The sequence below is a fragment of the Tauraco erythrolophus genome, chromosome 3, assembly GCF_009769465.1.
Source record: "Tauraco erythrolophus isolate bTauEry1 chromosome 3, bTauEry1.pri, whole genome shotgun sequence".
In the NCBI taxonomy this organism is placed as follows: Eukaryota; Metazoa; Chordata; class Aves; order Musophagiformes; family Musophagidae; genus Tauraco; species Tauraco erythrolophus.
Genome location: NC_141467.1, coordinates 85,425,740 through 85,449,612, shown reverse-complemented (window position 1 = coordinate 85,449,612; position 23,873 = coordinate 85,425,740). Strand labels below are relative to the sequence as shown.

Sequence of the window (23,873 nt, the reverse complement as noted above, 5' to 3'; positions counted from 1 at the left end):
GCCAGCTACAGCCCTAATAAGCCTTAATTTCAACCAAAATGGATGAGAATGGAAAAGATTCCCATTCTCATCCTATGAAAATGCACACGATTCGTGCTTTTCACAGGAGTCACATTTCATTCATTAACGTTAAACTCTTTAGAGAAGGGATAGACTCTTACTCAACACCTACATGCTTTGAAAAATGAAACAAGATCTCTGAAGTGACAACATTAACATTGCTCCATTGTTAAATGAATCATCTTTTTCAGCAAGTCATCTTTTAAAAACAAAGACTACTTTGAATTCTATCCCAAGAAATGAAATGAAATAAAATAATTACTGTTATCTTAATTTCATCCTCTTGCATGCAACAAAACCTCATCCAAAAGTGTAAATGTCCATTACATAATTTGAGCTCAAAGTTCACTTTTCATAATGGAAAAGTCTGCTAGGTGTCTAAAACAAATAATTTTTTGAAAAAGCTTTTCCATGCTTCTATTTGAAACCGTCAGTCGCTGCAAAGTATGATTTTTACATGATTCGTGTGAACAAATGTCTATGTTTCACTTATAGCACATGCCAAAACGTTTAATGTATATAAGCAACTCCATGTGTCAGCAGACCAGAAGAAATTGCTATAAGGTAAGGTGAGTGCCAAGACAAACTCAGCAACAGTTTCTTTCTTAAAATCCTGAACTATTTATTTTCCTACGGCAGCCACATGTGTGCATGGAAATAATTAACAGGTAAAAGACACAGAAATCTGCACATGACAATTTATCAAAACTTTCTATTAAACTTTCACTTTTCATATGCAAGGCTTAGCCAACCTATTCTGTAGTTATATAGCAAGGAACCTTTGCTTTGCATTTAACACTCTCCGCTTCTATTCTCAGATCTTAAGAAATCCAATAGATCACGCAGCTGTTCTAATATTTACATCTTATGCTTCCAAATGTTACCATTTTATGGATTTTTATGATTTCGTTAAGGAGGAAATCCAAATTAGGTAATAGTCATGCATATTACTTATTTAAATCTATCATTTTGTTTTATGAAACTGTCCAACAAACCACTCAGATGACGTTACCCACGTTGAGACAGCTGAAGAGTAAAACTGCCAAAAATGCACATTTCAAAATTCTGTGGTCCACAGAAGTCACTGCAGTATGATCCTCTCATTTTCCACTGGCTTCAGCAAAAGGTCAAAAACCGAGCACCTATGTGACCTATTGTTGTGGCTTCACCGTAGATGGGTTCCATCTTGGTTTAACATGACTCTGAAGACTTAGCGTCTCTCAAACTCTTCGGGCCATACACTGATAAAATCCACCAACATTTACTGCAGACAGCTGTGCACCTTGTGTTCAAACTTCTACTCAAAAACACTACAGACTTTCAAAGGACCATCTGCAGATCGCCTACATTTGTCTCGCAGAACATAGTTCAAGTAGTACTGCTCTAGGGAGAGCGAAAAATAAGAGTGAAGAACTGAAATAGTTCTTTTCACCCTTGCACAAAACATATGAGTTGTATCACTGCTAAAAGATCCAGACTTTAATCTGCCACTGGTGTCCAAGCGCTTAACTTGGTATTAATGTTTTCAAATGTGGTGCCTTGAAAGTAATTTGCTGGTTTGGTGTGTTTCAGTTGCTGTTGTTATGTGTTTGTTTTTTCAATTTGCTTTGTGAAGGTTTTTTAATGGTTTCCTTAGTTTACATGATGGCACTTCATCTATACACAGCTCTGGCATACCTTAGTTAACTCCAGTTATCTGTGTTTCTGTGGGTTTTCCCCTCCTGAATAGCAGACTGCAGCAAATAAGCTGACTGAAGAAAGGCAGAGGTTCAAAACGCACCAAGGAAGATGTACATGAGACTGCCAAAACATATGCATAGCCCAAGTACTCCATTCACATAGAAGTATACCCAATAAGGAGAACCAGTTCATTGAAACCGAGTAACACAGACAAACATACATCCTCAAACAGACAATGATTCACAACAACAAACTGATTTTGCAACATGTGATATAAAAATTTGAAACTCCACAGTTTCTTCATATTTCTAGTTTTCTCCTTGTGGGGAAAAAAAAAAAAGGCATGAAAATATATTGCTACAAGTTTCCCTAGACTTTCATTTTGGCATCTAATAGCTCAAGGTGGCTTACACAACTAGTATTCAAAAAATGCTTGAAAGAAAAGTACAGTCTGTCTCAGATTTTGTTTTATACGATTGGCAAGCTTTACAGCATTTTGATTCAAAAGCTAGTAAAGTGTCCCAGACAGTAAATCAAAATAACTGCTACTCAAGCATCTCTCAAGTGTATTCATACTTAATCTGTAAGTAAGATTAAGCATTAAGAAGACAGAAGACACACAGCAGACTACATTGATCCTTCAAATACGGAATATTCAGGGAAAATAGAAAAGCTGAAAGGCCCAACCTAAACCCTACTAAGACTGCTGGAAAGGTTGCTAGTTACAATCCTGTCTTCTAAATTCACTGTTTACGCAGGTATTTCATCACGTGTTCTCATCACGAAACAATTATTACAATTACATTTAATTATTAAACCATTATTATAATTAATTATTAAACAATTACATTTAATTATTTGACTATTTTAAAATTATTACAGTAAGAAACGAAAGGAAGCAAATACAGTAATACAAACACACGCTTTTCCACAGTAAAACCCACAAAATATAATCACAATTCCAAAAAACCAACCACTGCAGTTCAGAAAAATCTTTTAAACTTACTGTGTTAGTTGAATCTTCTTGTAAAATTCTATCATATAACTGGATAGCATCATCATACCTGTTCAAAGAAATCATTTGCATTTATTTCTGCTAAGACAGAACTCCTGACTACTTGACTGTCCTTCCAATAGATAATAATCCTCTTGCACTTTTTATACTGAATATATTTAAGCAAATATTATTCATACAAAATTCTCTTGAGAGAGTGCTAAACATGAACGCAAGTATTTTGTGTCACCAAGTTAAAAAAAATACATGGTAATTGCTTCATGAAATACTGTTTCAGCAGCAACTTCTATATTTTACATCAGATTTCTTACTCTCCTGTCTGTCCTCTCTTTTTCCATACCAATAGGTCCAACCATCATATCCCAACTCTCCCAAGAAACAAAAGCCCCCAAATTTGAAAGGCCATCCAAAATAATGACTTTTCACTTCATTGCCGTAATTTAAAACTTCTTGTAAGTTTCCTCTATTACGATTTTATAAAGTGTAAGCAGCTGCATACAGTAAACTGGGGAGATTCACACAAGAATCCACCCCTAGACTATATCATAAATCCTGGAAGAAAATTTTTTCCACCATCACTACATAGGCTTTACTAATTAATTCTGCTATTTGAAGTATGCTCGAAACAGGTTACTCCAGCTGCTATAAATGCTTTAAACCTTCTGGGAAACAGATCTGTTTCAGCCAGCTGTGTACATGACCCAAACTGGACAAATTAAATAATTCAATTCAAACCACATTTGACTCTACAGTTGTTTTGCTATCACCACATAACTAGGGCATACTTTGTGTCTTCTAGTACAGTTTGACAAGTAGTTTTTCAGAGGTAGTGCTGATTGATTTTGATGCTACATATCCCCTTCACACCTCGGACACCCATTTACATACTCTCACTGCTCCCTAAGCACTACTGACATTAGCACAGCTCAGCTGCCCAGTCCAATTACAATAAGGTATGAGAACATACGTGAAAGGAAGCACAAAAGCAGAAACGAGTAAGTGACTGCTACAGACTTGAGCAGACGTGCTGTAAAATGCTGTACTCACGTTCTCTGTTAGTTGCTACTTTATTAAATGTATTTTCCAAGACTGAACATGATGGCCATAATCCCAGCTTTACAGGGTGAAGTTCAAGAATTTTGATCAGTAAGAGTCTACAGAGATGTCTCAGTCTATGGGGACATTCTTCACTGTTTCCCCTTCCTGCTGGGGAAGGGAAGATCCTTCCTAGATAATAGAAGTCACTTGGAATTTAACAAGAAGTTCACTTCTTTAATTGAAAATGTGATCCCTCCAGCCTAAGTCTCCCTAGGCTTCATCTATAGTCAGTGGAGAGAGACAGACTTCTCCAGGGCGTGGCTTAGAGCACCTGCAGATGAGTTCCCGTTCAAGACAACCCAGAACTGAAGCCTCTTTCTTCTCTGACTTCTGGAGAAAAACTATGAAGATGAAACCTCAGCTTTCGTTAATGTCTCTGCTCCCCTGATATTCCAATCTCAAGGATCTAACCTGACAGAGGCATTTTGTCAAGAATTTTTATGAGCACTTTCTGAAAACTGTGGCTCCACTTCATTGCTGAAATAACACATAATGTTCTGCAGTACTCATCTCCCACAAATGTTTCCATGTAAAAACATCTTCAATGTAGTCAGAGAAGTTTAAAAAAATTCTTCATGAATGTGTATTTGATATAAAATGAGTGTGAAATGTGGAACATCTAGTTGTCTCAACACTGTCCCTGTGGTTGTGAAGTCCACTTATCCACTCTTTTTGATCCAAGTGATGGACATTCATTGGTGACTCTCATCAAATAACATTTTCAAAGTTAATTCTGCAAGAATGTAACGGATTAAGATCATCTGCTAAGTAAATATTTTTTTTAAAAAAAGAAAGCACTTAGGGTTTACTTCTAATTCCTTCATATCAAGACGGCCCAAAAACTACAAATCTCACCACCTCTGTATGCAAAATGTGGCATGGAACAGATTTTCTAGCATTCAAAGGTGCTGGAAGTCCTTCTCAATACCGAAGAGAAGTGCTTTAGAACAGAATGTCGATAACAAAGACGTATCCGAGGAGAATGGTGGACAATAAAGGTCAATCTCAAGCCCTGAGGTCATTAATCTTGGAAAACTGTAAGCTTTCAAGCTGTTTGTTCTTTTAATAATTCCTGTTAAACTCAGTATGTTATAAACCTTCTACAGGATATTTCAAAAAAGTCAGTCTGATTTTTAGGTTCTGCCAATCTACTCCATGTGTTTTTTGATTTGTTTCTATAACGACCTCTATAGATTTAATCCTTTTTAAGTTCTACTGGATTTATCCACGCTCAGAAGACAAGGGAAAAGAGCTGCATCCTGCAGTAATTAGGAGCACAGGAGAACAATGAAGGCAAAAAAACGCTGGCACTGATTTTCATATGCTGCTCTAGCTCTGTGAGATGAAATGTACACCTCACAGACTTTGCCAAAAAAGTGCCTTGTGTTTTACTGTATAATGACTTATGCTGTTGAGTAAGAGATCTTTTTAATCTATGAGATTTGATAGGAAGATTGCAAAAATGTAACACTGCATAGCACACGCAAAAATGCAATAAAAATGTCTAAACGTTATATTATGATCATGCACACTATTAGTTTCTATAAAGAAACTGCCCAGCATTTCTCTGCCATGTTTTTATAGTGCCTGAATGCCTTTATAAGAAATAGCAAGCACTTTTCCAGGCAGAAAGTACTTTTTCTTTAAAAAATTTATGCTTTACCTTTCCATAGCTTCAAATCGCATTCCAGTTAACCGTTTAACTCTGTGGCTCCCAGGAAACTGTCGCCTTAGTTCCTGAAGACAAAACTATACAAATAAAACCAAAAATATTATTGTGAACATAATTATCTACACAGGAGCTGGAAGAGAAGAAAAAAAAAAAAAAAGAGTCCTTGGCTGATAATTCAACAACTTGAAATGGCACTTCTGAGTAAAGGCAAAAAAATTTTGAAATAAGCAATAAAACGTACTGGTACTTTGAAGCCCAGAAACTGAAACTTTGTCTGGTAGAAGACTAATTCTAGGAAGTGTCTTTCATATAGGTCATTTGATCGTCAGACCTTCTTGGAAATAGTTATTTGTCTAGAAAATTAAGCTAATCTTCTAAAACAGTTCTGATACTATTAAAACTTGAAGTCTACTTAGTTGCCTCATAACAACATAAGATTGTAAAAAAAATAATAAAGACAGTAAGAGCTTAAGTGATATTTCTTTAACAAATGGCTATTTCACAATGGAACAAACTATGCTAATACTATGCTCTGTGTTTATTTTTAAAATAAAACTTTGAAATCCAAAGAAAATGTTTGTCACTGGCTTGGGTTGAGCCTGCTGGCAGAAGAGGCATAGCTTCTAACTCCTGAAATCAATGAGACACCTGGGCTGGATAAAAGAAATTCATCACAGGCAGATCTCTCTGGATTAGCAAAAAAGTATGTTTGATAGAGGGACTGAGTCACAACTTCCCCAGCACAAACTAACTCTAACCATATCATGAACATGGCTAGACAACATTGCAAAGTTTGTAGTTGACTCATTATGGTGGGAGGCAGGACAGTTCCCAAGCTCTCAAAAAGACTAGTGGTTTTAATGACATTAAAAGCTTCACACAGAATCCTCCTTTTCCAGGCACTTATTTATACGACTCAGGTTATAAACTTGTTCTTCAGACTCAAGGTTCTAGCAGAGGCCTATCTACATAATCTGTTCCATCTCATCACAGCCACTAGTCGAAGCAAAAATACAGAAGCAAGTCAATAGAAATTAGTAGGTTCCCTCTCCGTTTCTGTAGATAAACAGGTTGCTAGTGCACAGCAAAGAGAAATATTCACATCTCTCCCAGATGCAAAAAAATAGAGAAGGAAGAAAGGAAACAGTAATCAAAGAAGTAATGCTTATCTTCTCTTAAGACTATTTTCATCATGATCATCTTAGTTTCCAGTGAATCAAGTATTAACAGCATTTCATATAGCAAGGCTCACAGTAACACTTTAGAAAACAGAAGTGCATGAATGAACTACACTAGTTGTATCTTAAAAACGTTCTGGACTCAGTAGCACTGAATGTCCCCTTTTTTAAATGTAACTTGTAATCCCGACAATCATTTGTGTTACTGACGACTGGTTCTGCACTATGCCAATAATCCACTTTCGAGATTCTCTCAGAAACACAGCAGTTACAACAGCAAATCTCGTTTGTATGTGAAACGCCAATTTGCAGTTAATTTGCTTTCTGAGTTTTTTAATCACGTTAGTTTTTAATGTTAAAGGTCTGAGAAAGGCAAAGAAATATAAACCTGGACTTCGGCACATAAAACACTGGTAGTGCAAGCACCTGCCAACAGCAGGTGACTGCACTCAAACACGTGTGTGAAAGAACTGGCTGACTGCAGCAGAGGCATGCATTGCACATGGTCGTTCCGTGCAGGACAGAGAGGACAACAGCAAGAAAAAGAGGAAAGAAAAAGAAAAAAACAAAAGTCAGATAAATGACTCTGAAAATCACCTCAGCCTCCTCCTTTGGAGCAGATGAGACCTATCCCCCTAAGCAAAATGCATCACGGCTGTCAAAAGCTCACTGCTTAAAAACCCAGAAGTTCCAAACCTGTTTGTCCACTTTAGGGCTACAGCTGTAGCAAAAAGCTACAGTTTGAATTAACTACTTCTTCATTATAAATCCACCAAATTAAAAAAAAAAAAAAAAAAAGAAATCTAAGTTTCTCTCTAAGCTTTTAACCTGCTTTCTGAGGTGCATATAAAATGTTGCACTCCCTCATCTCAAGTAATAATCCTCAGAGAGCACTGAAACTGAAATTTGAAATCTCTGCCTGGGTTAGTAAAAACAAATAGTGTTTCACAACTGATCTTTCAACACTGGCGCTCTCAACAATTTTGTGAAAGTCTGCCTAAAAAGACCCTGAAAATAAAGACCAAAACTGTTTGAGATAGACATCAGAACACAGAAATATATTTATTTAAACAGTAAGTCTATTTGGTTTTGTTTAAACAGACAGCTATACTACAACAGTATTTTCTTCTGAAAAAGAAAAGAAAGGGAAGTTCAGCGGGTTCACAAGTTCAGAGTGTTGTGCCGTATTTTCCAGTGTTCTCCATTTTACCACCTACATATGGGACGCGTGATAAACTTGTCTAGTTCTGCCTACTTTCAAACTGCCCTTCTCCCAACCACATCCTTTACTCTGACCCTTTGTATATCACAGACCATTAAGTTTCACCCAAGTGACATCACATGAAGCTCAAAGACTTTATGAGGTATTTTGCCATCTGACAGAGAACAAGGCACTGGAAGAGTAATCTCCATTAAAGACCTGGACTCCTGAAAATACCTTGCTTTTTACTTAGAACAAGCCCAAGCTTGCTGGCTTTCAGAGGGCAAGATATAATCATGTTTTTTTCACAGCATTTTGTAATCGACGGATGAAAAGATTATTAAAATTTGCCTGTAAAACACACTTTTGTCTTCTTTAGTTGCTGCCTTTAAAGGATTAGCTAAACTTAGGGGTTTTTTTGTTTGTTTGTTTCGGTGGCGTGTTTTTTTTTTTAATCCAGTGAACATGTGTTACAGTTCTAAATCAACTCATTTTATCTAAATTGTTATTTGTATAATTCAAAAAAAATTGCATACAAATTGGCTGTGCTCAAATATCCTTTAACAGTGTTTTTATCAAGAATCACTGAATAATTTGGATTGAAAGGGACCTTTGGACATCACCTGCTCCAAATCTGCACTTAAAACGGAGCCAGTTTCCAAGTGAGTGCCAGGCCATAACCCAATCCACTTCTGAGCATCTCCAAAGGGGATTCTACAGCTTCTCTGTGCCATTTATCCCAAAGTACTCACTAACCCCATTGTTAAACACTTTTTCCTAATATCTAATTGGAATTTCCTTTGTTGCAGTTTACGTCTCTCGCTCTTGTTTTTCGCTGCACGTCTACAAAAAAAAAGGTCTCCACCTTCTTTACACCTTCCCAACAGTACATATTCAAAGATAGCAATAAAATCCTTTCTTAGCTTACTCAAGACTTAACAAACCCAGACCTTGCAGCCTTTCCTTACACATTATGCAGTCCAGCTCCTCATTCATCTTGAAGACTTGCTCCAATATGTCAATGACTTTCTTTGATGACGGCCAACATGACATATAATATGATATGCATGACAGGATGTTTTACCTCAAAACATTCAAAAAACCAATATAATTGGAGAGGTTTTCAATAAACAAACACTCTCTGTACAATATGGCAATTTCAATATTATTCTTGACATTTAGCCCATACCAGAGTAGCTGTAAATATTTTCATGGCTATTGGAAGAGACATGATCTGTCTAAACAAAAGTTACACATTAGAGAAGCTGGGTGGTGGCAGTTTCTTCCCAGCAGTGTATCTCTCGATAGATACTCCATAAGTCCAAGCTATGGAGTTCAGAACATCCTGTGACTGTCCAAAGAACTATCTGAAAGAGATACCCAGGAAGAAAACTTCAGGTTTGAGGGGAAAAAAATCAACTTGAAAACTTACCAATGCCAAATCATCTCGACTGCAGTCCAGAGCAGCAATCATCACCTGTTCATATATTATCCAAACTGGACACAAAAGAGACATTAAATGCAGATAATTTATTTTTTTAAGATAATGGGAAACACCTACAATGTAAATAAGATTAATTAATTCTGTCTGTATGTTTTTCCTCTTCTAATCCCATGGATCACTACTGAAACAGGGATATTTTAAGAAACTGCTGGAATTAATTAAAAATGCATTTAAGCAATTTTATTGCTTTTAAACAAAGTACCTTTTGACATCTTCAAAGGCACAAAAGCTCTAATTCTCTACCTTTCCTAACATTATAGCTGAAGTCTTCTAAACAGATCCCCATTAGGACTTGCTCTCTCATCAGACTTGAAGAGCAGCCATTTTAGCTAGAAAGAAAACAAACTTCCCTTAACTGTTTCACTGCTGAAAGTCCTACAAACGTTGTCTTCTTCCTGGAGTTTAACAACTTCTCTACGTAACGACAGATTACATTATTTCTATTCTAGGCTTACCGAGCTCTTGAATGTAAAGAACTTAACAGTGTAGCTCCACAAGCTGCAGAAAAGAGAGGTTACAGTGGAGCGAAATATGGAATACGAGTGCTGGAAGTACTAAGTGTTTTGAACTCCTGTGAATCCAATCAGGTGCACTCAATATTTCATAGAATTGAAACAGAAGCAAGTGTCTTCCATAATAAAAATATAAAATAAAGATAACAAAGGCCCTCTCATTTTTAAAAATAGTTTCTATTATATGAATTTCCACTATCTTTTAAAGAAAATACTATTTCTTGCTAAGTATACAAAAGAAGAGAAACAGGCATTAATTTGCCTGTAATCTCTCTTTCCCACTGGAACTATATCTAAGACATATTCTATTATATAATGTATTCATTTTTTCCATTTGTAAAAATACATACATAGACACAGACAAAATGCAGATAACATATACCCATGATTTATATTATGTTTTTTAAAAAATGCTAAATGTAAGAATAAGATAATTTTATAGTGTATGAAATGGCTCTCCTCATTTGATTAAACCGCTACTTTGATACTCTAACCCTAGCACAGGTAAGTGTCAGATACTAGGCAAAAGAACACTTGTAAGAGAATCAAGTAACCAGTCCAGAGGGATGTGTTTTTCTAATTTGTACTAGGGCTTTCTTGTTTAAGCTTAAAAACAAAAAACAAAAGAAGCCAAAGGTCTTATTCCTCTACTTTGAAGTCCCACTCTATAGCTTTACATTACTGATTGTCCATGAAATGACAGCTAGGGAACAGTTTCACACCAAGTTTTCACATAATGGTCCAACTAATAATATCGCAAACTAACAGTTCTAGTAGGTGACTTTTCCATGTTTTCACTGTAGCCTATATCTGGGAAAGAAATAAAATCTAGGAATTCTGGCAGCCTATTAGACAAAAAGTAATATATATTTCATCATCAGTAGACATGGAAAGGCAACACAAAAGTACAAAATAGAGGCTGAAAAAGAGAAAACAAAATCAGATGAGAGAAGTTTTAAAAATTATGATTGTTTACTCACTGTCATCTCCAAGTTTAGAAGCATATTCATTAATTAACTCTTCTCCAACATCCACTATTTGTTCACTGTTTCGGTAGTTTTCTTCCCTCCATTTCCTCATTTTATCACGCATATCTGAGGGCAAAGGAGAGAAAAAAATAACAAACAAAATTTGAGATTTCCAAATAGTAATGGAATGTGAATTTTATTTCTGGAAAATATGCATATGAAGAACGGGTTCAGAGAGCAATAGATCTAAGAAAGTGACTTCTACTAACATTAGAAAACTACAAGAGAACCAAAGATTTGGTGTACCAAATCTTTGAAACCATATCACACAAACTGTGTTCATGCTCTAATAAAATTGATTCAACTTCTAAGTTTGCAGTCTCTCAAGTTAGTAACACACGCAGTAAAAAAACCTTATACTTAGTTATCCAATAAATAAAAAAAAATAATGGACATTACCCATGGTTAAGAAAAATAAGCCGCAAGAGATTTCTCCCAAGTACTTTCACGTTTACATTTACAAACAATACTAAAATTGCACTTCTGCTCCAGGTGAGTAAATTTTCACTTGAAGTATTAGAAAAACTACGACAACTCAATCACTGCTCATGTTTATCGGTGTAAGCAAAACGCTGTGAACTGCCACTGCAGAAAGAGTCTACACGCTCCTATGGAAAGGAGCCTCAAGAAAGCCAGACATGGAAGTGAAGGCTTTCTAGGCCAGGGAAGTGCCCACAGGTGTAAATGTTATCCCTGTTCATCTAGGTAAGATAGAAAAGACTGTTTATTTTTTATTTTTAGCATTAGGATTTTTGTTTCAAGAGCACATGAGCATACTCCTCAAGTCAGCTAGAGCGCACTACCTAGCCTAGGTTTTATTTGTCCTCTGGAACAGGAAATTGCTAAGAATGTGATTTTATACACACGTATACATTTATATACACATAGATGTTCCATATACAAGAACAAATTTTGAGGAAACTTAAGGAAAATAGTTTTCACTACTAGACAGTGGCTTTACCAATATGAAGGTACCACTATAACTGTTGCCAATGTTTTTCTTTTTAATCTTTATAACAGCTGGAAAAACAAACACAACCATAGATCTAAACATTGTCAGTTTTTCTTGCACTTCAAAATGCATAGTTAACATAACTGACAGTTAAAAAATTAAGCACTGAACTTTCTTCCATCTACCTGAAGTGATCTCGGATCACTCATAAGACTGTTATTGTGCTACATTTTGTATTTTGAAATTCAACCAAAACCACCACAGTGTCACATTTCATATGCCTGGGTAAAGTTAAATGTTTCTAGACACATGATGGTCCCTGGAAATTCAAAGTTAGACAGCAAGAATGTGAGAGAACACAAACATTCACAAAAGCTGACAAGCTAAACGCATAAAAATAAATAAACTGTCTGCTTTCTACCCACTCATTTACTTGGAAATTATGAATGCCTCATTTCCAGTGCGATTCCAAATGGAATAGTGTCTGAATTATATATTAACAGAACACATATCTACCATTCATCACTGAAGTACAGCATTTATAGGCTCATTAGTTCTAGAAATACTGAATTTTAGTAAAAGAAGAAAGAAAATGCTATAAACTGCAGCAAAACTTACGCAAGGCTTTTTACAATGTTGTCAAACTTAATGAATATTTTACTAAGAAAGCTATCAAAAGAGTGAGCCAATAATAATTTACGCCTTGGAAGTAACTCTACATACAGCACATAATACAATGTTGGGCCGTAGCAATTGCCAATTTTAGAACAAAAATTGTTAAGGAAATGTCTATTTTAATTACAATTACTGCAGTCACATATACAGGCTGGTCCCAAGCAATCGACACACCTGGTTTAGTCTCAGGTTCTCTTAAATTAGCAAGCTTTGCACATATAAATCAAAACATTAAAAGTTCAAAGAAGCAGATGCACTTGCCACAATGTTTGCTGTTCCCTAAAAACATTGGGAGCAGCAGGAGCAGCCTACAGGAAGCCAAAAGAAATAACCTGTGTTTTACTTGTGTGTCTGCTAAGGCGTCAGTTAATTTGGCTTGAGCAACCAGATCAGAAGTAATCCTCTTATAATTACTTTTACTTCGATTGTTTAGTTGGATCATGGTTTTCAAATCCTCGATATCTGAAAGCACCTGATGAAATGAAGGCAGTCACCCTTACCAGTAGGGACATACATTGCATATTCGAAAACGTTACCTTGACATATAACAGCTGCTGCCACCAGCAGTCACCCAGGGACCCCATAACCATTATCTTTCTAAAGCCTATTTGTATAATTTTTCTTCTGTTACAGACACCAGATCTTCCACCGCACCTCAGCCTCACCCAGTCTCATCTTGCAAAATATAAATCAAACAAAAAAACTCACAAATCCACCCATTCCACAAGCTTACCTAAACCCACAGGGAGTGCAACGTCTTGCCACTGCTCTCTGTGGGTTTCCAGACCCCCAGCCTTACCCCGATGCCTGTCCGGTACCTTGGAGGTGCCGGCAGAGACAGCTCAGCTGGGCACTGCAGATGTTACCTTCAACATAACATAATTCTTGACTCCCTGTCACTCCACGTAGTTTCTAATTCTTGCAAATATGAAGGAAGCAGAAAATATAATGCCATTTTCTACAGGATAATTAGCGACAGTGACCAAAAAAAGGAGCAACATATCACCTTCACCTCAAATAAATACGCTGTAAAATATATTACGCATATCTGCATAACAGCATTTCTTTTAATACCACAGCACCCTGAATCCACATTTGGATCAAGTCCACTGATCAAGACCTTGAAGTTAAATGGAAGGCTTTCCTGCTCCACAGATCTCAAAATACACTTTAAAGCCTGAGACACAGTAACGAAGTAAAGAAAGGAAAATAAAGACAACAGCTCCAACAGTGGAAAACACAGGTACTTCCAGTTATCTTTCCTAACCACCTGCACAATACATTTACCTAACAGAAAATTTAATTATGGTTAAACTCCCACCCTTGTCACAAAGAACCTGAGTGAAAAGCGAAGCAAGGTACAAGCTCTATTTCACTTGTCTCACATTATTCTTCTTCCCCAAACTCCAATCACAGTTTCATCTTTGAGAAATACGTAAGTAGAAACCATCTTGTTCAGAAAGGACTGAGTATATAAAGGACATTTTTCAGAAAAATACCAACCATGCACCTGGTTTCACAGAAATTAAGCATTTTAGAAAAATTCAAGATGAGCTAAATGAAATTCCTTGAAGTGTGTTCCAGTTCTTTGCTAGGGACTAGGTCACAACGCTGCTGGGATGCCCCCACCCATGAAAAGCCTCATTGCACCAGTGACACGTTAAAGTACACATGGAGAAGAGAGAAAAGCCACCTGCTCCGAGAACAGTCTTTGCACGGTCTGTTGCAGGACTACTCATTTTCATTTAATTTTGCATCTCTTAAAATAGGGGGGGAAATATCTAATATTTTAAATGTGTGCTCCTAAAGCAGAGATAGCCCCTTGTACCAAGGCAGATCTTCCCCTACACTCCAACTCTTTCATTTGGACGTAAACTCTAAGCCGCCGGTCTCCAAAAATTTCTCGTTCAACATATCCACATGCAAAACTATGCACTTAGCACAATGCCACAAATGTCCAAGAAAACTCTTGGAAATAGAATATGGAGGTTATTTCTAAGAGCAGGATGTTCACCTCAGAATGAATTTGCCAAGTCCAAAACCAGTAAGCTTGAGCATCCTATACCTGGCCTTTACGTTAGAGGATAAAGACACCAGCTCTGTCACACTCTCTGCCAAAACTATCTAGGGCTAAATGTACAGAAACGTATCTATAGTGCGCGTTCTCTATCCTGTGAAAAATCTGATTTCTTTCCAATCACTGACACTTGAAAACATCAGGAGAAAAAAAAAAAACCAACAACAAACAACGAAATCTCTGGGTTTCGTAACAATTTATGTTCAAGCAAAATAAAACCTGGGAAAGTTCTTTACACAAGTTGATTTAGAGTAACTTCTGGGAAAGCCTAACAGTAAGACCAGTGATGCTCCATACAACTTCCCTTCCTGAACAGTGGGCTGCCTGCTCTGTCCAAGCTGAGCTTCACAACTGCTATACCTTCTCACAAGAGATATAAAAGAACGGGCAATCAAGCTTTTCCCAAAATGCTAAATCAGTCTCATAACATCACAACGATGCAACCAAATATCAGAGCAAAACTACCTACAAATCGACCACCATATACGGTGGCAAGAAAGCCCTCTTCTTCATCCTTACTCGCTCAGTTACAGCACTATTTTCTTCAATACCAGCTGAAGTATTTTCTGAGATTAATGTCATTTGAGCTGAAAAGTGAATACTTCAAATTCCATTGTTTTGCTTCAGCTTCCTACAAAAAAAGGTGCAGGAAAGACAGTATGGGCACTATTTCTGATAGGCACGTTACTGGCATCCGCTAAAATACATCCCATGCGATGTTCCTCCTCTTATCTCCATACTACAAAACCAAACTAATCAATAACCTATGCTTGAGGAATTATTCTATTGCTTAATTATTTCTTTGCAGATAAGCAGTAAAAAAAAAAAAAAACAAAACTAAGATCACACAGCTTCTCTCTGCATTATCTTCTCTACCGCGTAATGTTTGTAACATATGGGATCATGTAGCTAAACATTCCCCCTTTATGGCCAAAATTATGGAGAAGCATTAATTTTCTCCTGATAGAAGGCTGTAATGGGCTCAAGTGCTGTATGAACTCACAGTAGAACACGTACTGCTCACAAGAGAAGAAACCTTGAGAATGTCAGGTGAACCTCAAAAAGTACTGCTTTATGAAAAATAACCACTATGATCAAGCATATGAAAGCTACAAAGACCCAGGAAGCAGGATTGTCGAAAACTTTCATGTCACTTCAGAGCTTCTGGGAGTTCCTCCACAAAGGCTTATCACCAAGTTTTAGGAAACCATCAGGTAATTAATTACCAGGCACTTCAAGAGGTGAACTAACACCAACTGCTGTCCCAACAAAGAGGCCGTTTTCTCTTTTAAGCGCTGTATTAGTATTTTGGGGAAGTCGGGAAGCAGGGGTGGGAGGAACACCCCATCCTCGTCCTCCGGGGAAGCGGGGGCCGGGCCCCACAGAGCGGCGGCAGCGGCTGGAAGATCCCGCCCGTGCCGGCGCTTGGAGAGAGCCCTCCCGCAGGGAAGCTCCCCGCACCGCGCACCGGGGACGGGCACGGGGCCCCTCTGCTCCCTGCGCGATGTGGGGCCGAGCAGAGGGGCCGAGCAGAGGCCGCCGGCTCCGCTTCTCCCGCCGGCCGGCCACCCACAGCCCGCGGAGCCCGGCAGCTCCCAGAACCGCCGGCCGCCTCGCCCTAACCTCCTGCGCCAGCCCTCGGTCCCGCCTGGGTATCGCCACCGCCCGGCACCGGCTGCCCCGCCACAGGCGCCGGCCGGCCCCGGGCCCGCCGCGCAGGTGCGGGTGCGGGCACGGGCACGGCCGCCCCGGCGGCCGGTCGTCTCGGGCTCGGGCTCGGGCTCGGGCTCAGCCCCGTCCGGGAGGCCGCCGGCTGGCCGCGACGTTACCTTCCCAAGTCACGTCGTACATCTCCGACACCTTCGCCATCTTGGCGGCCGCCCACGTGACGCGCCGCCGTGACGGCCCCGGCCGTCATTGGCGGGAGCGCGGGCGGCGTCCCGCGGCGGGGACTGACGCCCGGCCGGCCTCACGCGCCGCGCGCCTGCGCAGTCCCGCCGGTGCCGCCGCCGCCGCCGCGGGGTCCCGTCGCCCCGTGCCGTCCCGCCCCGTCCCGCCCCGCACCGGCGGAGCGGGCGGGAGGGGACTGGAGGTTGCCGGACGCTGCGGGACGCTGGTTTCCGTTTGCGAGCTGCCGGTGCGTGTCGTGCCCCGAACCAACCGTTTGTCCGCGTTTGCTCCCGCCACCCCGCGTGCCGGCACATCTCTGGCGATGAGGCGGAGAAGCCCTGCGGGCGCCTCCAACCCTGTGGCTTCTGCTGACCACCAGTCACGGGGATGGAGGGTTTCTTAGTGGAGAAAGCTCCTGGTTGCAGTACCGTGTAGTTGTTAAGAAGTAAATGTGTCTCCACTGAAGATGTTAAAAAACTGGCGACGGATTTTGAGCATCCTGTATGCTAAAGGAACTGTTTTTTAGAAAGTATCACCAGAAAGTAACTTGTCTGATGTTCAGCTCTGACAACATCTCATCTGGGAAATGCCTCAGACTCCATGCTCAAAATTAATCCCCTAGCTCCATCAACAAATGTATCCTGGTATCGAGAAAACTCTTTCTGTACTTATTGTGTTGCTTCCTCTGAACTAAAATAAAATACTAATTCTTAATACAATCTATGGTGTAGGTACATGACTTTGACAGCTAAAAGGCCTCAACTGGAATTCAAATTGTGCTCTAGAAAGTCTTCGTATGCCCAATTTTTCTTTCCTCAAAAGTGGTCTTTGATCTTCTATGTCACTGAATTGTTTAGACCTTTTATAGCACAGCTGTACTTACAGCTAATTGCACAACACCGGTGTCGGCATTGTCTGAACAGCTCCAAAGACATTTATGTATTTATTCTCATGGTATTCCTATGGGTAGGGAACTATTACTCCTGTTTTACAGGTAAAGGAATGAATGCAGATCCAAAAAGGATTTAGCACACACCTGCTCTGCACATTACTGGGTATCACTGAAACAGCTGAGGTAAAATGAGAAGTTACCTTGCAGGAGTTCAGTGGTGCTGGATTGCTGAGCTAGCTGTAACGCCTAATGTGGGACACAGACAGAACTTTCAATCGTATAAATCCAAAATTTTCATCCTTTTAAAAGCCCTGTCAGCTGCTACATAATGCTGAAGGAACTGAAATTTGAGAAATGTGTGTTTTAAGTGTTTGAAAGGGGTTCAGGCTTTCGGTTCCTTGGACATCTATCTCTGTGCTTCTGCACCTGTCCACAGCTCGCTTTCTCGGCAGGCGATGGTACCTCACAGGCGCTCGGTCCAGTTACTGTTCTCAGTGATAACTCTGATCTCTGCTAGCTAGCTAGATTTAGACTGCTCCCCAGTTATGTTGGATTGCTTCCTAAGACATGTAGCCCTCCACCTGCACTGTAAGAGGAGACTGGATCCTGAAATTATGCACTGTGAGTGTTGCCTGCTGCCGTTTTTCGACATAGTCTTGAATGACTTGCCTAAAATCACATGCGCTGTGTTCTGCCGAGCTCAAAACTGACCCTTCCACTGCATTCCTCTGCTCTTATTGGGGAAGAGAAAACCATCCACAGTCACCAAGAGCCAGGAATTATAATATCCCGTTGTGCCAGATACTGTTATACTTGGAAACAGAAATGGTTTTGGTATTAAGCTTTTTCTTCTTGGAAACTAAACAAGTGGTTTTGAAAGCTGTTTTCTACTGCCAAGGAGCTCCATCGCTTAATTCAAAGTTGAAAATGTTTTGCTAATAAAGCTTAAAATGCTTTAAAAAGGCAATAGTCATACAAAATCTCTTTTCTGGATCTGTCATGTTTTGCTGTTGTGCCACTTCTGCAGGAACCAACCAGAAAGGTAGTGATCCAAATCTCACATAATAATGATAAATGCAAGGTGTTTTGAGGGAACTATTTTAAAATGCAGAAAATTGACCATAAGCTTTTTGTAGGTATCAAAGCTTGTTCTACACATTACCAAATGAAATTAAAAAAAAATATATCCTTTTTCACTCAGTTTCCTATTAAAAGATCTTTCTCATATTATGAAACCCATCAGTCAGTTCAATAATAATTCATTCAGAATTACAATTCAGAGAAGTAACACCTACCAAGGAAGAAGAATGTAAGAATTTTATTTACAGCTTATCAGTACAGCAACATGTGGAAGTCTATGCTGTGCATGAGATATGGGGCATACAGAGAAATTTAGGCTCATCACCTAACAGGATGTTTCTAGAATGTGTCTAGAATCTATTTTAGTTCAGTAATGTTTAGGTTAGTTTAGTAATGTCACAATGGTGGCATCCTCCAACTAGGTAGGAGATAGGAGAAAACAACTCCGGAACAGTTGTGGCGCAAGGAAGAATGTACTCATATAGGATCTGTGTATACTGTGAGTGAATAAAGTCTTAATTTGCCTTCCGTGTGAACCAAATGGCTCATTTGCTAGTTAAGATGGATTTTCCCACTGTGCAGGAGTATGGACAGACTTCATTTTATTCATGGAAAGTTCACAGATACTACTAACTTGTGTAGCGATGGTAAAGTTCAGTCCCAGAAGGTAAATTAGTGGACGAAAAATATAGAAAATTCAAGAAATTTGAATCATGTGATTTAAGGTCTCTATGCTTTAATGTTGCTGCTTTGAGCTTGATCCTACTCGGCATTCATTTATCAATGTTGGAACTCCAGATATTTTCTTACATCAAGTTTAACATTTCCCAACATGAAAGAAAAATAGGTAAGCAAATAAATGAAGAAATTTGCTTTAAGGGATTACTATGAGGAGTAATACAGAGAGGAGAATGTTTTAACACGTTTTTAAGTTTTATCACAGCAAATCACCACAAATAATAAACACCAAGTAAAAATTTTTTAACTCATCTTGAGAAATTTGGAGGTTTTTTCCTTGTCATTTTGACTAGCACAAACTATTATATACTGGAACGCATGTAACAAAGCAGTAACATTTTGAATTTGTAATTCAGCATTAGCGTTTACAGTCAACTTAAAATCAGTTCCCTCTGTCTGACTACCAGACTGAAGGACAAGAGGAGACCGTAGCTGGAGAAGTGTTGTATTCTTGAGCTATAAATCTTCCTGGCTATTGACAGTCACAAATGGAGAACACGCCAGAATTACATCATTCGGCGTGCCATGAAAAAAGACAAAGAGGAGACACTTTCGGAAAGCTGGGGAAAACAAGAAATATAAATCAACTAGAATATTGTGTTCAGCTCTGGAGTCCCCAACATAAGAAGGACATGGAGCTACTGGAACGAGTCCAGAGAAGGGCCACAAAGATGATTCCAGGGCTGGAGCACCTCTGCTATGAAGACAGGCTGAGAGAGTTGGGGCTGTTCAGCCTGGAGAAGAGAAGGCTCCGGGGCGATCTTATAGCAGCTTTCCAGTACCTAAAGGGGGCCTACAGGAAAGCTGGAGAGGGACTTTTTACAAGGTTGTGTAGTGATAGGACAAGGGGCAATGGATTTAAACTGAAAGAGGATAGATTTAGGTTAGATATAAGGAAGAAATTTTTTACATTGAGGGTGGTGAGGCACTGGAACAGGTTGCCCAGAGAAGTTGTGGCTGCCCCATCCCTGAAGTGTTCAAGGCCAGGTTAGATGAGGCTTTGGGCAACCTGGTGTAGTGGAGGATTTCTCTGCCCATGGCAGGGGGGTTGGAACTAGATGATCTTTGAGGTCCCTTCCAACCCTAACCATTCTATGATTCTATGATTCTATGATTGATGAATTGACAAGGTTAACAATCTGCTTAAGTTGAACAGCACTTCCTCTACGGCTTGGTACTCTAAACTGTGCCTGCCAAGACGAGTACTTCTCTCTTGCACAAGAAATGAGGACAAGGAGCAGTGGACCGGAGAGGGCTCCTCTCCTTGGGCAGCAGATGTGCCAGCACTCCCGAGCCATTGGCTGGAGGGGAAGCGGGTGGGGAAGAGCCAGAGGGAGGGCTCGGGGTGGGGGGCTGCAGCTCAGCAGGTCCCTGGGGTGCTGCCTTCAAGGGTGGCGGAGGCCACCGCGGGCAGCTACATGCCCGTAGGCTGCGGCTGAGAGGGTGGGATGTGCCCTCCTGTGCTCACCTCTCCAGCTCCCAGCCCGGTTTCGCATCTCCTCATAGCTGCAGTACTGTGTCATATACATCTGGGGTCTTTTTTGACTGACTTGAAATAAATTGTATTGAAGTTAAGGGAATTACAGCGCTCTCCCCAGGCTGAAGTCTGCTCTCAGAATGTTTTTTTAATGCCCTTTTGACATCCTGACCATTTAAAAATCTTATTTCTGAACCACATGTCTGTCTCACAAAGAATTCTCTTGTGCTTTTCCCCAGTCCTTATTTATTAACTTTGCTCCTTTTTCCAAGTTCTCTCCTTGTGTTCAGCTATGTCTCGTTATTTTAGCGATGTTCCTGAGATGATTTTCTCAGGACACTCACTCGACTTGGAGGGGAAATGATCCCTTTGTAGGGCAGCATGTTTTATTCATGGATACAGTGGTTTGTGTTTCTACCATTAAAAAGAAAGGTAAACCAGGGTGGAAACAGGGACTGGTTATCATACCTGCCGAGGCAAAATGACAGTGACAGCTTGTTGAGCTGATCCTTTCTCACTTCAGCAGAGGCAGAAATTACTTCTGTGCTGTTCCTTGAGCAAGGCATCTCCTCATACAGAGCAAAATAAGAAGCCTCCATTGACGTGTTTCTCATCTCAGTATTAGAGGTGAGCAAATAAAAATAGAGGGACCTGATGTAACTTACCTAAACTTCTAGAGCGAAACAAAGGACTTGACCCCCATTCACGCCCAATCTAATTGTCCAGTTCGAAAGTCATTATTCCTGGTTTTAGCCGTATCGCTATTCGGTATTCACACACTTTTGTTTTATGCGGGGCTTACAACATACGCTGCCGCGTCCTGCTGCAATTAGGGTAGGTTTGTGAGGTGTCAAACTTCAACATTGATTTTCTAGGTATTTCAGCCCTTCTCCTGCCTTGACTTCTTAGAAGCATAATGATAATGTATCTGTCATTTAACCCCTCATTTTTCTTACTAACTGTTCCAGGCTGCTTGGCCAACCTTTATGAGTTTCCATACTGCCAGTTGGCTGCTGTTTTACCAGTCCAACCAATTGTTCTCACAGTCCAAGTCACTGGTTAGAAAAATAGAGTCTGTATCCAAAAGATGAGGTGTGTCTGAAGGAGCTACACCAAGCACCACCATTGCAGTAGTGATGCACATCAGTATTGGCAGCAGCCTCCTCAGCTGCATTTTTTTCTACCAGAGCCATGAGCACACTAAACATATGAAATAGCTCAACTAGGAATCAGAAGAAATTCATTAGAGGGCCAAGAATGCCTTGACTACACACCCTGCTACAGAAACCTGAATTAGATACTTGCTAGTTCACTGTTTGCTTCATCCAGTTCTTCAGCCTGGGGCTTCTTTTTGGAGGCAGAAGCAGGCTAGAAGAGCAGTGGTGGAAAATGGACACTACAATAGCAGGTATCCCTCAGCAAGCACAGAGCTGCGTGCTCCGAACCTGCTCCATGAGATGGCCTGGGGAGGTTCTCTGCAGATGCTTTTGGTAGTGCAGGCTCAGCTGTACCCTGAGCTACTGTGCAGTCTCAGTTTCTGCCCTCTTTGCTTGATTTTGGAAGAAAAATTTCAAAAAGAGGAGAAAGTTTTCTCATGGATTGATAACAAAAACAGAGTTAAGGAGGATTCTGACTTTCCTGGGGTGTCACTAGCTTTGATTTGGGATAGAAACTTCAGTGGATGATTTACACATCTCCCCCACCTTGCCACATCCTTGGCAGCATGGCGGCCAAATGAGAGAAATAACATTTTAAAAGCACAGTCAAGCAGAAAATGCCTCGTAATAATCTAAACTGTGATTCTAATTACCATGGCATTGTTACACACTAGAGTTGTTACATAAGATTTTAAAAGAATATACAATACATCATTACAATCTGCATGAGTGAGTGTTAATGGACTGCAGCTTCAGGAAAAAAAGTTAATCAAAACAAGGCTGTGATTTTGCCTGCAAATAATATGACTCCTTCCATGGAAACTGTTCATGTTAAAAGTCAGCAGCAGAAGGGTTTGGCTCACTTTAAATGCATACAGTCAAGATGTCTATATACAAGCTATTTATCTCAGGTTCAGCTTATACTCAGCGGAGTAAATTACACATTTGTGGGGTGCATCTCTTCCAAAAGTAGGTGTCCAAGGCATAAGCTAAATCACAACCTAAAAGCAACTCTTTTCTTTCCATTAACTGTAAAGGGAATCGAGAGATCTAGCTCAGCTGCAGATGTCTTCATTGACAATGTCTATGTTTAGTCAGATGAATTCTCCTTAGAGGAGTATCTTCTGTCCTTGCTTGAGCCTTGCTACAGCCACTGAAAATGGGAAAGAGGAAACAATGCTTTTAGCAAATCTCTCTCTCTCTTAGGGAGTGAGTCATTAAAGTTCTCAACAAAAAGTTCCTGAGAGACTTCTTCACCCCAGTGATGTTCTTTCTTTCTCACACCATTGTAAAGAAGTGACATTTGCAAGTTTTTATACTTCTAGTAATCAGTGAGTTAAGGAAATAATCATGCCCCCTTTGTTCATGGGTATATTTTGCAGTCACCTCACTTTTAAAAGAGTGTCTTTGAAGAAAGGTCTTCCCTGATGTGAAGTGCCACCATGCTTTGCTAGCCAGGAATTTGTTAAATATTTATGTTTGCAACAGGATGATCAGCTTGAAAGACAGCAATGGAGCCCTGACTAGTGAAAGAGATCTTTTATATCAGCCATAACTGTGTCCTGCTTACAGGAAAATTGCTATCCACCAAGATAGGACACCAAGGGAGGAAAAATGGTGAAGATCATTATGTGCTGTAAAAGACTGCTTGGGCAGATCATGGAGCCTTCGTCACTGAAGGGTATTAAGAACAGACAAAATAAGAATGATTGCATTAGGGGATGGAGTTAATGTTTCTATGACTTCCTGTATTATTGGTATGAAAAAGAAGAAAACAAGGTGCTTTGCCTTCCAGCATTCACCTCTGAATTACCTATCTCGGATATGTGTAGGCATGATAAAATCGTAAAATGCGAACTGTAGCTTTGTAATACTCAAGACAGGACACAAGGGGAAAGGAGGGGAAACTGCATGTACTTAATTTAAAACAAAACACTGAAAGAATTCTTTTCATTTCACACTGAAAGCACATGGGATTTTGTGGGGT

The 23,873-nt window shown here is 39.8% G+C and overlaps 1 protein-coding gene across 2 annotated transcripts in view; it reads right to left on the bottom strand.

The window, feature by feature from the left end:
- Window positions 1-16,554, bottom strand: part of EMC2 (ER membrane protein complex subunit 2) — a 47,789-nt gene extending 31,235 nt beyond the window's left edge. The window contains exons 1-5 of one of the 2 annotated variants that reach the window (XM_086608788.1): window positions 16,482-16,554; window positions 10,901-11,014; window positions 9,337-9,401; window positions 5,517-5,602; window positions 2,747-2,804 (exon numbers count right to left, since the gene is read on the bottom strand). In XM_086608788.1, the coding sequence (XP_086464914.1) occupies window positions 2,747-2,804; window positions 5,517-5,602; window positions 9,337-9,401; window positions 10,901-11,014; window positions 16,482-16,521 (363 nt within the window). In that variant the 5' untranslated portion in view covers window positions 16,522-16,554. Of the gene's footprint in view, window positions 1-2,746; window positions 2,805-5,516; window positions 5,603-9,093; window positions 9,225-9,336; window positions 9,402-10,900; window positions 11,015-16,481 lie in introns of those variants that run through there. The other variant, XM_086608787.1, reaches the window with a different exon arrangement.
- Window positions 16,555-23,873: the final 7,319 nt, after the last annotated feature.